The sequence below is a fragment of the Pezoporus flaviventris genome, unplaced genomic scaffold, assembly GCF_033815535.1.
Source record: "Pezoporus flaviventris isolate CSIRO_AGI_PZ_B2104156 unplaced genomic scaffold, CSIRO_AGI_Pfla_v1 ptg000093l, whole genome shotgun sequence".
NCBI classification, from domain to species: domain Eukaryota; kingdom Metazoa; phylum Chordata; class Aves; order Psittaciformes; family Psittacidae; genus Pezoporus; species Pezoporus flaviventris.
Window position 1 is genome coordinate 219174 of NW_026892641.1, and position 14488 is coordinate 233661.

Here is a 14488-nt window from a genome sequence, read left to right on the forward strand (position 1 = left end):
GGGGTTGATTACAAGGGGTAGTAGTAAATCCAGCTCGGGATTCAGGGCGAGCTTTTCCCGTGAACTTATAAGTGCTTTTACATCCCGACTCTTTTGTTAACGCCGACCTTTAAAGTTTATTTCATCGCAGCTTATTACGTGCGTGTGCTCAGTGGTCCCCGGCTGAGACTGTGGGTACGTTTGTTAAGGACAAGCACGGGGGAGAGATGCAAACGCCTGTGAGATGCCCCTCAACGAAACTAGGAGAAGAAGGGGTTTGTTAACACAATAGCGAGCCCTCGGGGTTCCTCTTCAGCTACGTGGTTCGTGCAATTCACACGTGGAAACGTGAGAAAAGAATGAAAAATGACTTTGAAACGTGATCTGATTCGGTCAGTGGCCAGCCGGGCTCTGAGTGCGCACAGAGGGTTGCTCGCTTCCCCACAGGATAACGAGATTAAGGCTTGAAAACGGCGTTTTTAACCCCGGTGCACGCGAGTTCTTAAAAGCACGCTTAAAAGTGACAACGCCGATGAGTACTTCTCCCGATTCCCTTTCTCTCCTGGGCACCTCCTGCCGCTTTGACTTTTCCTCCCGTCGGAAGTGAGCTTCTCCCTAAAATCCTCTTTACCTTGCCTCGGAAACTGTTTCTCTTACCACAAACAACAATTATAATAATAATGAAGAATCCCAAGAATGTCTATATTAAAAAAGCGGCTCTGGCGAGGTCCCTGGTCACTGGGTACAGGTCTGTTTTCCTTGGAAATTGGGAGGAATGCTAAACGCCTCGTCTACCAGAGAGTAAATTGTGTGCGGAGCTCTAGGCACGGCTCCCAAGTTGCCCTTTCACCCCTTCACTTTATATGTTCCTCTTATTAAGGAGAAAAATGTTTCAATATGTTGGAATCTGGGGCAAAGCCGGGAAGGAGGGAAAGAGAATAGAGAGTGGAAGGACATTTTCCAAATAGTTTTGGTAACCCTTGTGAGGGTTACGTTTAGAATTGATGTTGTACTGAAATCCCTGGAAGTTTCTTCCCCAGGTTAGTGCAAAATAGCATCTGCGAACCCTTCCGAGGTGACAAGATGTACCAGAAACGTGACCCGGGGGGGGATCCCTCTGTACTGAAGATGCTCTTCTTCTCCTTCCCTAAACGCGTTACTATTTAAGAGGGTATTATTAAATGGCTAAAAGGGGTCTGGAGAGAGAAATGCTGGATTCTGGATCCAGCAGAGGGAATAGTTTCGGGGGGATTTCATCTCACTTTCCCAGCCCCGTTCCTCTGCAGTGTTCTCAGTTCAGCTTCAGGGGGAAATGGGTTAACTGCTTTCAAGGTAGGAGTCGGGGAAAAAAAAACAACCTCAAAGTAAGAAACGATGATTTAAAAACGGATATTTGAAACTTCCTTACTTTAAAAGGGGATTTAAAGTAGCACTTGAGCTCCACTCAGCGTCTCTTTTCAGCTTCACTCCTCAGCAGCATTTCTTTTTAAGAAAGTTGTGAATTTGGGAGTTTTATCCTTTTTTCCCCTTGGTTGTTTAAAGTCGTGAGTAACGCCCGGTGGGCTCATTGGGCGAGGATGTGATACAGCCATGATTGATGAGAGGGAGCAGCTGAAATATTGATAAGGGGGAAAACGGAAATCAAATGAAAAGTGGAGGGCATAGAAGAGAGGGAAAGGAAAGCACGTCCTGGAGCTGCGAGCGTTACAGAAGCTCCCTGAGGAAATGCCTGGTTGATGCAGCCTGTCTGGATGGGCTGGGAATTCTGACTTCAGCGCTGCTTTGGATCTACCAAGTTTAATCTTCTGCTCTTTGCAAAGCTGCAGCGGCAGGGTAGTAATCCAGACCTGGTGGGGAGTTTTATTCCTAGTCTCAACCTGGATCTTTACAAACTGGTCTGCCACTGGTTGAGGGGAAAGGGTATAAAAGGTGAGTCATTTAAATAATAGTAATAAGAATAAGCGAAAGGCGGATCTTAAAAGTAGTTTAAGAGGCCCTTTTATATTGCGACTGATGCTGGCAGGGCGATACGATTGGCGGCTAATCCACAGCAGACTCCTTCAGACGGGCTCCAAATATGCAGATGTATTTATTTATATGAATTAGGGAGGTAAGCGGATGGGGGGGGGGGCGCTGATCAGGGGTGCAGAGGGGAGCGGGGGAACCCAATACGTGAATCCTTGACCCTCGAAAATTTACTGGCTAAGCAAAATTACCCCGTCCCCCTCCACCCCCTGTTGCAAGTTCAGAAGCAAAAAGAAACTGGAATGTGTTAGGAGGGAGGACGACAGAAGAAAGAATTGTACTTATCAGAAACACATTGTCGATTTTATAATCGGTTGCCCTTTTGTGCCAGCTGGCTGCGTAATAAATGCTTTAAAAATCAATAAAAGGGGGTTTACGTGCAGATAGCTTTGCTTTTCCAGAGTTGTTGGGCTGGGGGGATGTTTTTTGCTTTCTTTCTCTTCTTCCTATGTTTTGAATCAGATGTTTGGCTGCAAAGCAGGGGCGCAGCTCTGGGGGCACTGACGTGTCCGCTATTGCCGGGGTGGCAGCTCCAGGGATTAGGATTTCTTCATTAATCGAACGAAGGTTGCTCCGGGATTCCCCAGCAGTGGCTGGGTTGTATTAGATGCTGAGAAACTAGGTGCAGAGTTAGAATCACTGCCACACGTACTGACCACTTGTGCCCAACTCAGCAGGCGCATTTCTAATTGTGTAGTGTAATTGTCTTATAGTAAATTCTGATGAAGCCTCTTTTTCCATCCCACCCGGAGGACTAGCAGAACAGCAGCACTTAGGAGCTCCCTGCTAAGGGGTTGTGTGTGTGTATATATGGAGGGGTGTGTAGTGTGGTCGTTCTTCTTAACGATGCACTAACTAAAGTAAGTTAATTGCTTTGTGGTGCTTTCCAATGGGACTAAGGATCCTGAGGGCAACGTGTAGGGAAAAAGAACCCCTCGTCGCTTATTTTAGTGACTGCAGATCTATTTTTCCCACACACCATTCCATTTTCCACGATCGTTGTTAATCTCGGCATCTCTGTAGTGATGACTCGGGGAGGGGGGGAAGAGAGGCAAAAAAAAAAACCCTGTTCATCAGGAGATCATCAAGTCTTAGAAGTACAGAAAAACAGATGTATTGCCTTAATGGGAGCCTGAGATAAAGCACCGCGATGTTTGACTGAGCATCCGAAATAGAGGGGCTGAGAGTGACAACCCTGGGGAGGGGGGTATTGCTGTTTGGAATGAAACTTCCGTTCGCTATTCTTAAAACTTTGTATTTACTTATAGTTTAATTATTATTGGTGAGAAAGGTTCTTTAAATCAATAGAGGCCGGCAGGTTAATGGCTCGGAATGGTTTCAATGAGTCAGGAAAGGCAACTGCCCTTCATTTAGCCAAGTGAAACCCTTGGCTACAAGTCAATAGGGTTAACTAGGCTCGACATGAAAACATGAGTATTTCAGCTGGCTTTTAATTGTTGGCTAAGAAATTCAGTTAATCAAATGTCAAACGTTTCCACCTGCTCTGGTGAAGAAGGCTCTTTTTCCCGGGTGGGGGAATCCAAAAGCAAAACCGGACTGCTGTTAAAGCAGAGAAATAAAACCTCACTTCATCAACTCCTGTCTGCTGCTCGACTTGTAGTTACTGTGGTGGACGTTTTTCAGCGTCCTTTCAAAGGTACATTTAAATGCTTGATCACTTCTTTTTAAGTTTTATTCCTAATGTTACTTTTATAGCAATGCTTTGTTTCATTACTTGTATATAACTTTTTATTCTTTTTTTAATTTCAGGTCAATTTTAGGACCCTTAAATCTCTCTATTAAACAAGTAAGGATGTTTCAGACTGTACCAGACACTTCGTCTTACGTCAAGGTAAGACATGACAGCATCTTTAAACAGGTAATGTCAAAAATTCCAATCTTCCCGAGTTTACAGTGATTTGTATTACTTGAAAATCCTGACTTAGCAGGGGAAAAGAATCTCTCTCTGCCTTTGGTGGGAGAGGGGTTGGAGTCTCCAGTATCACAGTTATCAGTCTATGTGGGGTTGAGTCAAAAGTTGTATCATCAGGGACCAATGCTGTGTTGAAGTGGCTTTGTCTTTTATAATGCATTGATGCTTGGTTCGATCGGTTATAGTATAAATCCTGTTATAGTGAGGGTGTTTTGCATTGCATTGCATTACAGTGGTGGTTTGTTGCTCTGAAACCAATATCAGAGTGGCGCTGCGCTACTAGTGTTATATCCTAGTGGTTTGTTACATTGGCTTCCAATTTCTCAGATACCATTTAGTCTTGAACCAGAGCTAAATTTCATTTAATAGCCTTCTACTTCTCTGCTGCGCCAGCGACTGAATCCAACATGCAAGATGATATGTCTCTTTTGAGAGGTCCATTTCAGGATGGATTTAGAGGGGGAAAATATTTAATGATTCAAACCAAAACATCTCTTTCAGTTACTGCAGATTGTTGCACCAGGCAATGCTATGTAATACTGAGATTTCTTTGACAGTGTGACTTACGGTTTTCCTTGAGTAATGCTTCCATACAATTTAGTAGGCAAACTGACTTTGGTTGGGTTTACTGATACTGACTGGTGCCAGACCTTACACTCTAGACAGTTGTTTGCATATCCTTTTTTTTTTTTTTTTTGCAGTAAAAAACAAAAGGGTTCTTAGAATGTATTTTGAGGGGCCACTTCTGCCTCTTTCTTTTCATCAGATTGAAACAAGCCTTGGCACAGCCTGGTCCCTTTATAACTCAGTCGAGTACTATATTATATTTGACATCATATAGGGTTTTTTCCACAACAGTTCCCAAGAATGTAAATAAACCAAGCCTGAGACATCTGTGTTACACGTTTAAGGCAAACCCTGCATGCAACAGCACTTAGGGAAAATCTAAAACACAAGCCTCTTCTCTCCCTGAAGAAGGCTGAAGAAACACAGAAGGGTGTTAACTAGAGCTGGGTGGATAATTTGTATGAATAATTCATTACAGGAATTTAGCCTCTTTTTCTGTCCCTCTTGTTAGTCAACGTTCCATGCACCAATTGTGATTTTCATGTACTCACACCTTATTGGAAGTGATTTATTGATTGATTTCTGTGTGTGGCTCATTCTGCGGGCAGTTTTGTATTGGAAATGCCAGCTCGGTGGGATGATTCCCAGGTGATGTGTCATTACTTGATTTCCCTGATTGGGTGAACTCGCAGAGCTCTCTGGATTTGGTTTAGAGACACCATCCAAACAGGAATGGTCAAGGTTTCACATGCAGTTGATGTCCCCCAGCATCAGAACTATAGTTCAGGGAATGCTGGTGATTTAATTTTGCTTATTAAATTCGTATAGCTTTGGAGCAAACTCTAGAAGAATAGAAACTCTGTGGAAAGCAAATGAAATTCAAGTCTCATGAAAGCAAACTCACTCAAAGTTCAAGTGAAGAAACATGTTACACAGTCTGTGCCCAGCTTTAGCATTAATGTCTCTTTGGAGTTCCTGTATGTGGGAAATGATCTGAGATGTGTTCTGTTTACAATGAAGAGATGAAGGCCCTTTGACATCCTATATTATGGTATCATTGCCTTTTGTTGCGAGGCTAGATCCAGCCTCAGCTCCAGTTAGTAGCAAAATTCCTTTTGAATTAAGTGGAACCAAGATCCAGGCCTAAATAATTAAACATTCCAGCAGGATTGAGTGAGTCTGTCCATAACTGTGTCAGGATAGCCTTCTCATTAAGTACAATCCTGCAGGCAAAGTGCTTGGACAAAGTTCTCTTCATATAAGAATGTGTTTTATCCACCAGGAAGAACTCCTTCAGGCTATATTTATATCCAGTGTTTCAGGGGTGGAGGGATACATGAGCTGTGTCATTTGAAGCTCTCTGCCTTTTATTACAACCCTTCACCATCAGCTGCCCTTGTCTGGGGGGGGAAGTACCTTGTCTTTGGTGTTTTGTCTGTAAAGCTTCATTCACACCAGTGTCACTGTGCTTAGAAAACTCCACAGCATTTTGACAGCAGTCTCTTAAGTCTGATTCAAAGTCTTCTGGAGACAAAGGAAATCTCTATTGACTCCTAAAAGTTTTGAGTTGGGCAGCTCAGTGCCAGTGGGGCAAAAGGGTACCTGGGCAGCTCATTCAGACCAGTGAGGCTGTGCATCAAAGTAAGAATGTGGTTAAATTTGGGAGAACTAGAACCTTAAATGCACGGGTTAGGTCAACCTCTGGCCCCTCTGAGTTTGGTGATGGTTTCCATTGACTTAAAACGCATCCAGGGGCAAGTGGGAGATTCTGAGGGTGATTGGCTTATTTGCAGAAGTGGTGGGATTGACTAATGATCTAGTTAGGAAATGTGGGTACGGATCCAAGCCTGATAGCCTGGTGCTCCTGAGCAAGATACTTCAACTCTCTGTTCCTCTGTTTCTCCATCTTTAAAGCATGGATGGAAGTGCTGTATAAGAACAACGCTCTGTTCACATGCAGAAAGCACCTGCCTTCTCCTTCCTGCTTCCCCACGCTGAGCTTTGTGGACTTCCCAAAGAAGTCTGGAAAGCAGGAGGTAGAGTTCCAATTGCTCTCTCTTCCCAAGTCTTTATTATTATTATTATTTCCATGTCATTCCTTCTCCAGCAAAATTTACTTGCTTGTCCTGTGGGAGAAGTGTTTTATTTATTGCTTCCGTGGGCTCTCGGCTGATGATGTGTACACTACCCCCTTTGCAGCAGAAAAAGCAGTATTGGGATCAATGTCTTGTATAAATCCTCTCAAACAAACGCACTACATATGTAAAATTTATGTTTATCCTGTGCCTTCTACAGAGAAGGCCTCTGTATGTTGTAATCAGGAGGGGGTTGCTGGCAGGGTGCTCCCCAGCAGCTCCCAGGAGGAGCAAACTCACTATTGCAGCTCTGCGGTACAAAATAGCCTATGGCCACCTCCAGGCCACCCTGGTTTTCTTGCCATGGCTCAAAATGCAGAAGAGAGGGGAGGGACTTGGTGGCTGGAGGAGGAAGAGGAGGATTTCAGTTTTAGTATGGTTTGTTTGATCAAGGGTGACTTATGTTGAGTCATACTGGGCAAGTTCAGCTTCTTGTGTTGTAACCTTGATTTACATCACAACCACATAGGACGCGTGGATCCGTATCTAGCACACTGTATAAGGTCGTGACAGGAGCACTCTGTCTTCTCTCCATACACACTTCTCCTGTGGACCTGAATATGATGGAGAGGTAGAAATCATAAATGTAGAAGAAGGCATTTTGATTCACACTGGTTTGTTCTATGTGACTGATGAAGTATCTCTATTACTCAGACCACTATGGACCTGCTGGTCTGCAAGTACTTATTAATTCACAGTCTATCAGAGGGTGCTAATCTCATCTAAACACTCGTATTTGACTGTACAGAATGAGACATGTAATATAATTGGGAAATTAAATTCTAAAAGACAGCGCTGGAATCCTGTCTGGAGGGATATGGAAAGAATTAGGGCTGTAAGCAAAGCAACATGACCTCCGAATACTGACTTTTTAATTATTACCATTGCCACAAGCTCCTCCGGGCCGCAGACGTCTCTGCTCCCTTCTGCACTGCCAGTTTGTGGTTTAATCTGTGTGTAAAGGCGGTGCAAAAGTAATTTTTTTTAGTGGGGAGGTGTTATTGACCCGCGCTTTTCTTATGCCCTTCGGCAGCATCCTAACACTTATCTGCTCTCTATGCGAGGAAGGGAGGGATAGAAAAGTCACTGCTTCTGCTTTCGGTTCCCCGGTTGGACCCACAACAGAGCCTGAAGCTCTGCGAAGCGTCCCGGGACCGGTGGGTCCCCTGCCGTGGGAGCCGGGAGCACCCACAAATCATCTTCATGAGGGGCTGCAGCCCAGAGCTCTGAAAGGGCACAGGGATGGGCTTTGCTCCGGGAAGGAACCTCGGTGCAAGTGCGGGTCTGCTCGCTTTAGAAATGGATTTCATGCAGCCCTAACGTTTGTGGTAGTGTATAAAGAGGCATATTCATGGAGGCAAAATAGCCTGGGTGGCTGGAAACAATATTTGGGTTGTTCTTGCTTTCACCCTGCCTGGAAAGTTTACAGAAGCCCTAAAGAGGGGGTGTGTGTGTATCTTTTAGGAACAAAACAGGGAGATTTTTCCTGGAGCAGGCAATAAGAAAGCTGCAGACAAACACGGACACGATATCTGTCCAGCAGCAGCAAGAGGCTGCTCGGAGGCAGCTTACAAGGACAGAACATCCCGTTTAATATCACTGGCTTTTGCAACAGAGACCTGGTAGTGGAGGTAGTGCCTGGGGAATCTCCCCAGGGGAAGTCGCTGCATGGGGCCGGCTCATCCCGCAGGTGCTCAGGGATGCGTGGATTCCGGGAATGCCGCTGGGCCAGGAACCTCCAAAGCGCTCTTGAGAGCAGCTTTAACCCGGCAGCAGAGGGGAAAGCAGACCTTTCAGGGTGTTTTTAACCCGCAGCTCAGGTAGTGGTGGTCCTACTGAGAGCATCCTCTAGCGCGTTACCCGTTTCTGCCTCTCTTTTAGTACTAGTACTATTACTTCTCCCCCATTCCTGGCGTCCGGCAGAACTTCGCTTCCTCCCGCCCAGGCGGGAAAGACAAGACCCAGAGAAGGTGGGGAAAGCCACTAAATTGTCAGACTTCAGCGAGCCATTGATTGACACCTTGCGACAATTTGGGCTCAGCTCTTGCTGGCACCTATCTGTATTTTATACAGGAAAAAATCCCTTCCCATTTCCCATTGTCCTGTGAATCCTGGACTTCCTCCCCGTGCTGAAGCCCAGGGAAAAGCTGGCGTTGTTTCTTCCCTGCTTTACCTTCAAGACACGGTTTGAATTTGGGTAGAGAACGTGGAAGAAACGCCGTTTATCCCCTGAAAATGCAGTCTGGAGCTTTGTAAAAGAAACCAGGCTTTCGGGCACAAGAGGCAAGGTCGTTACAGTGATTCGAGCAACCACCCCCCTCCCTAGCTCCGCGACCTTCGAATGGCTCCGTTCTCCCACAGTTGATAGAAAAACACCCCCCACCAACATGCTGGGTCCAGGGAATTTTGTATCCCGGCCTTTCCTGTGTTTGGAAAGAGAGGAGGTGTGGAGGGAAAGGGGAGCAGAAAAGGAATTAAAAAGAAAGTGATGCTAAAGGGGGGAGAGGGCGAGGGGATGATGTTTTAAATCTTTCCTGCAAATCTCCAAGTATCTGAAGTCTGAGGAACAAATTCAAAGCAGGCACGGCCGCCTGAAGAGAAGTTAGGGAGAAATATTCCGTTCCATTCAAGCGCATCAAGGGTCTAGCTGGAGTCTTGTTTGGCTAAGGTCAGACGAGCCTGGGTTCTCCAATAAAAATAAATCTCAAATTAATTATGGCCTCAAGCGAGGGGCCAGACGTTTGGAGCTTGTGCGCTGCAGTCTGTTTGCTCGGCCTGCGGGATGCTGGGGGGGGGATGTGCCTTAGTTTTCCAGTAATTGCTGGAGCGGGGAGGAAAGGGACATGGAGCCCAAATAAAAGCGGCCAGCACACTGCTCACCCTACCGCTCGCCTAATTGCGATGCAGCTTCAAAGCTACTGCATCTTCTCCACCCCACTCTTAAGACGTTATGTTTTACTTAGGATCGATTAGCAGGGAATAACTTCCCGGCTTCAAGTTCCCAAACGGGGCTGTTCTTGTAGACCCAGAGGTGGGATAGACCCGATCCTGCAGCTGTGGGGCTGGAAAACTCAACCGATTTCCTTTTGTCACTGGGAAGAAGAGGTTTGCCCAACGAGTTTAGTTGAGAATCGGCATTTGTTTCTCGGGATCAAATCCCAGGGCTGGAGTTTGGGCTTTTTTTCTTGGAAGAATGTGGGTTTCGAAAACAAACAAACCACGTCGCGCTTTTCATTCTGCAACGGAGCCGGTGCCAGGGGAAACTCAGCCCCGGAAAACTTAAACGTTTGCTGAAGCTGGTGGAGATTTTTCCCTCCAGTGAAGTCTGGAGCAGAACAGACCCCGGCCTAAAAAGGGCAAAGAATGAGGGTAAATATGGTCAATAGTTTTATATAGGATAGAATTTATAGGGTTATAGTATACACACGCACTATACCTGCCTAGCAGGAGGTGCGTAACTACGTAGATAGAGTTAAAGAAAAAGGTACTTTCTAGGGACAAAATCAAGGCGCGGGGCTGGATCTGGGGTTCCTCCGCCTCGGTTCAAAGCGGCAGTCCCTGGGCGCTAACGAGAGCTCAGGTGATGCTCTTCAGGTGATAGAGAGGGAAAAAAGCCGGCTCCCTTTCCCAGCCTCCGAAATGAGGATTTCTAACGTGACAACCACGGCCTGGGAAGGTTTTCATTACCTTTATTCCTATAGAATAACTACACGGTTTTAATTACGAAGCGATGACCGCTAATCCCGTGTGAATTACAGGCAGAACATCCCTGTTTGAGGTTGTGTAGTCCCGCTAAATACTGGCACTGAACTGCGCTAAAGGGTTAACTGCTTTGATGCTGGACGTGAAACAGTCACTGGCCATATCCCCCCTACCCCCGCGGTGTGTCCTTATTGATTTCAATCGGATCACGCCAAAAACGTCGGTTTCGGCTTCTCCGTGCGAGGCTGCAGCCGGTGTAACTGCAAGGACGAAGAGAGGAGGTGGGGACATGCCAAGCGCTTGAGCTCAAGATCGAACTGATTAAAAACGTGGCTGGTGAATCTCGTCTCATTCATAAGCGGAGTGAAAAAAGAAATAATGAAAATAGCGGAGGAGTAACTGATTTCTACCAGCTTGTCCCAATGGAAGCATTTGAAATCTTCCGTGGTTGCCAAGATCAAATGATTTTCCAGATGTCTGGTGGTAACCACATTAAAGAGATCGTAATTCCGGCGCTGTATATACATAATGCATCCAAAACCCCAGCATCGGGTTAAAACCTGAGCACGACGAGCAGCATCGTGCCCGGCGGTGGCTTCGCTTCCCTTGCCCATCACCGCTGCCTCCCTCTCAAAACAGTTAAACCCAAAGGCTGAGCAATCACCTGGGATGATTCAGAGCTTGGCACACGAGGGTTATGAATATTCCAGCTTTCCCAAGCAGTTTGAGATAACTTTAAGGGTGTTATTTTAGGGTTTAGGTGAAGCAAAGGTTCTATCGTTGCGTTATTGGGGGGGGGGGGGAATAGATTGTTTCGCTTGTCTATTAGTATGTTTAAAAATCTGGCTCGTTACCTTAGCTCTTGGACTTGTCGCGGGTCTTATTTTAGACCAAACACTGGAGGTAAAGCGCGGCGCAGCCCTGACGGACCCGCTCTAACCGGTGACCTCAAAAGGGTCACCCCTCAGGCATCCCAAATAAGCCCCTGGGTTCGCGGTGCCCGCCTGGCACTAAAATCCAGGGTTGGGTTCCCCGCATGTCTGTAGGCGGGATAGGGATGTGGGTGTGTGTTTGACATCCTGGAGAGCACAGGGCATCCCTGCCCGGGGCACGGGCTCCTTCCAGGGTATGTTTTTTTCCCCTTCCTCTCGCGGTTAAGCTCCTCAGCCTGTCCTCTCCCTCACCCGTTTTTTTGGGAGGGGGCTGGTAGTGTTGTCTAAAGAGGAAACCATTCGGGTTTTGAAAGGATGCGTTTCACTCTTCCCTTTAACCTCTCGCTTTTCTGGCTGCCGCAGCCTGCCATGCGGTAACGCTGGAGGGGGGAGTATTTGGGGGCGGGGGGGGGTGGTGGTGGTGGCAGAGAGCAGGGAAAAAGACAGAGTAATGAGGGAAGCAAAGGGTTAACCGTGATTTCTTTTAATTGAACTCCAGTTCTTGTGGCCCTAGGCAAGGGGGGACCTGACCCCGCTAGCAGCATCCAGATGTGCTGCTCTCCGGGGAGACCCCGGGATTGTAAAGCAGACAAGAGGCGGGGGGGACGGGCTGTCCCCTCCGCTCCCCCCGCTTCACCTCCCGCCTGCAGACGGCCTCAATCGCTGGCAAGCAGCGAGCCAAAACCTCCAGGTCTGGTCACGTTCAGTCCCGTGTCTGCATCTGAACTCCCAAATTGTAGCTGAATTGATGAGGCTAATTTCGAGGGAGGGAGGGGAGGGAGGGGCAAGGGGGGACCCACAGCTCTCTCCTGCCAGCCTCCGTCTTGGAGAAATAAAGTATTAATATAAGGCATCTCTGCCGCAGCCGGGTAGGAACACTAGTGGCATTATTGCATTTCCCTTTTGGAAGGGGCGGGTGAGAATAACTTTGGATAGCACTCTGACACCCACCCTCCCCCTCCCCTCCCCGTGGTTGGACTAAAGACGGGGGGGGAATCAAAAAGACTGGACACAACTGGCACTGGACAAGGTAATCCATACCCCCCCCCCCCAAAGAGATCCGATGTGCGGGAGCATCCTCCTTTCTTGGATTCACCCTCCCTTGTTTTCATCCCCCCCCTCTCTTTGCTCTTCTCCTGCGGCTGCAGCAGTTTGCAGAAGTGGGGATGAAGGAGTGTTGCATGATGTGTTCCGCTGCTGGTTTTGCAAGGGGGGGTGGGGGGGGTGAGCCGGTGGTGTCCCTTTCCCTCGGGTCCTTTGGACGGGTTCAGTTTTTCCCGGAAAAAAAAGGGAGGGAAAAGCGTTTATTTTCAGCTGACCGCTCCCGTTTGAACGAAATAGAGAGAATTGGACGTCAGGGGCAAGCCGGGTCTAAAATGAGATTTAAAGGTTGGGGTTTTGTAGTGCCCGTTTTGCCAAGGTGTCCGGGAACGGCCAGCTCAGCTGCTCTGACAATTATTGTCAATTTGGTTCATTTTTGGCTTATAAAGTGTTTTGGTTTGGTTTGGTTTTCCCTGAGTGGGGTTTTAACAGCTTAGTGGGAAACTGGGACTGGGAGAGAATGGTGGAGAAAGTGCTCCTAGTAAATGCAGTGAAATGGATGGGCATCCTCTGCTTCGGAGCCCCGTATCCCAGGGATGCTGGGAAGGAAAGGAAGGGCTGAAAGTGGGGAAGAACCTCCGCAGCCCCGTTTCCAGCCTGTGTTTAATGGCACTCTCGCACTGGAGAGGGACCGGACCCTCGCCTCACTCTCCTTGATGGGAGGCGAGAAGCAGAGGGGCAGAAGTTGCGTTCTAAACGTGTTTTAATCCCCACGCTCTATATTTCCCCCCCATCTGCCTGCCGCCACCGACTTGTATTTACGGTTTTCTCCCTTTCCTTTTTGCCTGTGACTGGAAAACGCATTAATGAAAAAATCTGTGGGAAGAGACGGAAATTCAGTGAGTCAGGCTTAAAGCTGCTCCAGCCAAGAGAAGACAAAATAATATCGCAAAAGCTCTGTTAAACTAAACTGTGGGATGACACACGGCGCTGGGGTGCGAGGCAAGGGCTTGGACAAACAAGAGCTGCCAGAGGTAGCTATTGTTCTGCCCCTTCTTATCTAAATGGAGCAAATATCCTGTATGTAAAATATATGTCTTTTTTCATCGAGAAGGCAGGACCAGCGGAGAGACGAAAGTTTCCTCCTCGAGTGACTTCACTTCCCAAAATTAGCAGAAAAAAACGGTTCATCCGGTTAACTGTCTCTTTTTCGCTCTGCTCTGCTGCAACAACCAAAGTTAAAAAAAGAGAGAGACGGGGAGGGAGGGAGGGAGAGGAGGAGAGGGGAGAGACGCAGACCCGCTGCAAGGGCAGGGAGGAAAGCGAAGGGACAGAGAAGGATCACACAAACTTCAGGAGGCTTCGGTTGCAGGCTAAACCGGGTCAATGTGTGGAATATTGCTGGTCCCGGCTGGAAGTTATTCTAGATGGACGGCACTATTAAGGTAAAGGGGGCAAGAGGGGCTTGGGGGCGCTGGGAAAGGCAGCGAGGGTTGGGGTCTGGCTCCGTCCGTCCGCTCTCATCCTCCTCCCGCTCCGCCGCAGCGCATCGGGGCTCTCCCCTTCGCCTCCCCGGTGCTCGAGGGGCTCCGCAGCCGGCAGGGAGCCGTCGGGGCGGCCCCGGGGCCCCGCCTGGCGCGGCGGGCTGCGGCGGAAAGGCACTGACAGCTCCTGCCCTGGGGCTGCGGGGGGGGGGGGGGAAGCAACGAGCTGGCCCCAGATGTGTGCCCCCGGCTCGGGTTTCCTTGCCCGGCCCTGCTCGGAATGCGCCGCTGGTTCTGGGGGTCGCCCGTGGGCTTCCTCCGGGAGCTTTCTGGGGGGAGAAAGCGAGGGCCGGGGGTGGTTTGGGGTGAAACATCCCCCTGGCTAGCTTGGGGCCAGACAGGGGGAAGGGGAAGCCAAGAGTGTGGCAAAAACCCACGAACATAACCAGCCTCTGGTGGCCTTGAGCAACCGAGGACGCTGCTGGGACTTGGAGAGCGGTTCCCCCTTTTCTCCCCCCATCCAACCGGCCGGTCCTTCAGCCTCTGCGAAGATAAACCAAGCCTTTCCCAAGCCCCTGGAGGTGGCCGGCGGTGTTACTCAAAGCCCAGGCAGCAGGGGGCTGGCTTTCTTGCCCTGGAGGGAGGGGGGACCCTTGTGCACTTCTTACGGGCTCTTCTTGAGCGAGCGCT

The 14488-nt window shown here is 48.4% G+C and overlaps 1 protein-coding gene across 4 annotated transcripts in view; it reads left to right on the forward strand.

Annotated features, from left to right (window-relative positions):
* Positions 1 to 1427: 1427 nt before the first annotated feature.
* Positions 1428 to 14488, forward strand: part of FLI1 (Fli-1 proto-oncogene, ETS transcription factor) — a 79279-nt gene continuing 66218 nt past the window's right edge. Inside the window, exons 1-2 of one of the 4 annotated variants that reach the window (XM_061476114.1) lie at positions 1428 to 1908; positions 3775 to 3883. In XM_061476114.1, coding sequence (XP_061332098.1) covers positions 3818 to 3883 — 66 coding nt within the window. In that variant the 5' untranslated portion in view covers positions 1428 to 1908; positions 3775 to 3817. Of the gene's footprint in view, positions 1909 to 3774; positions 3884 to 12153; positions 12304 to 13527; positions 13760 to 14488 lie in introns of those variants that run through there. The other 3 variants (XM_061476115.1, XM_061476117.1, XM_061476116.1) reach the window with 3 other exon arrangements.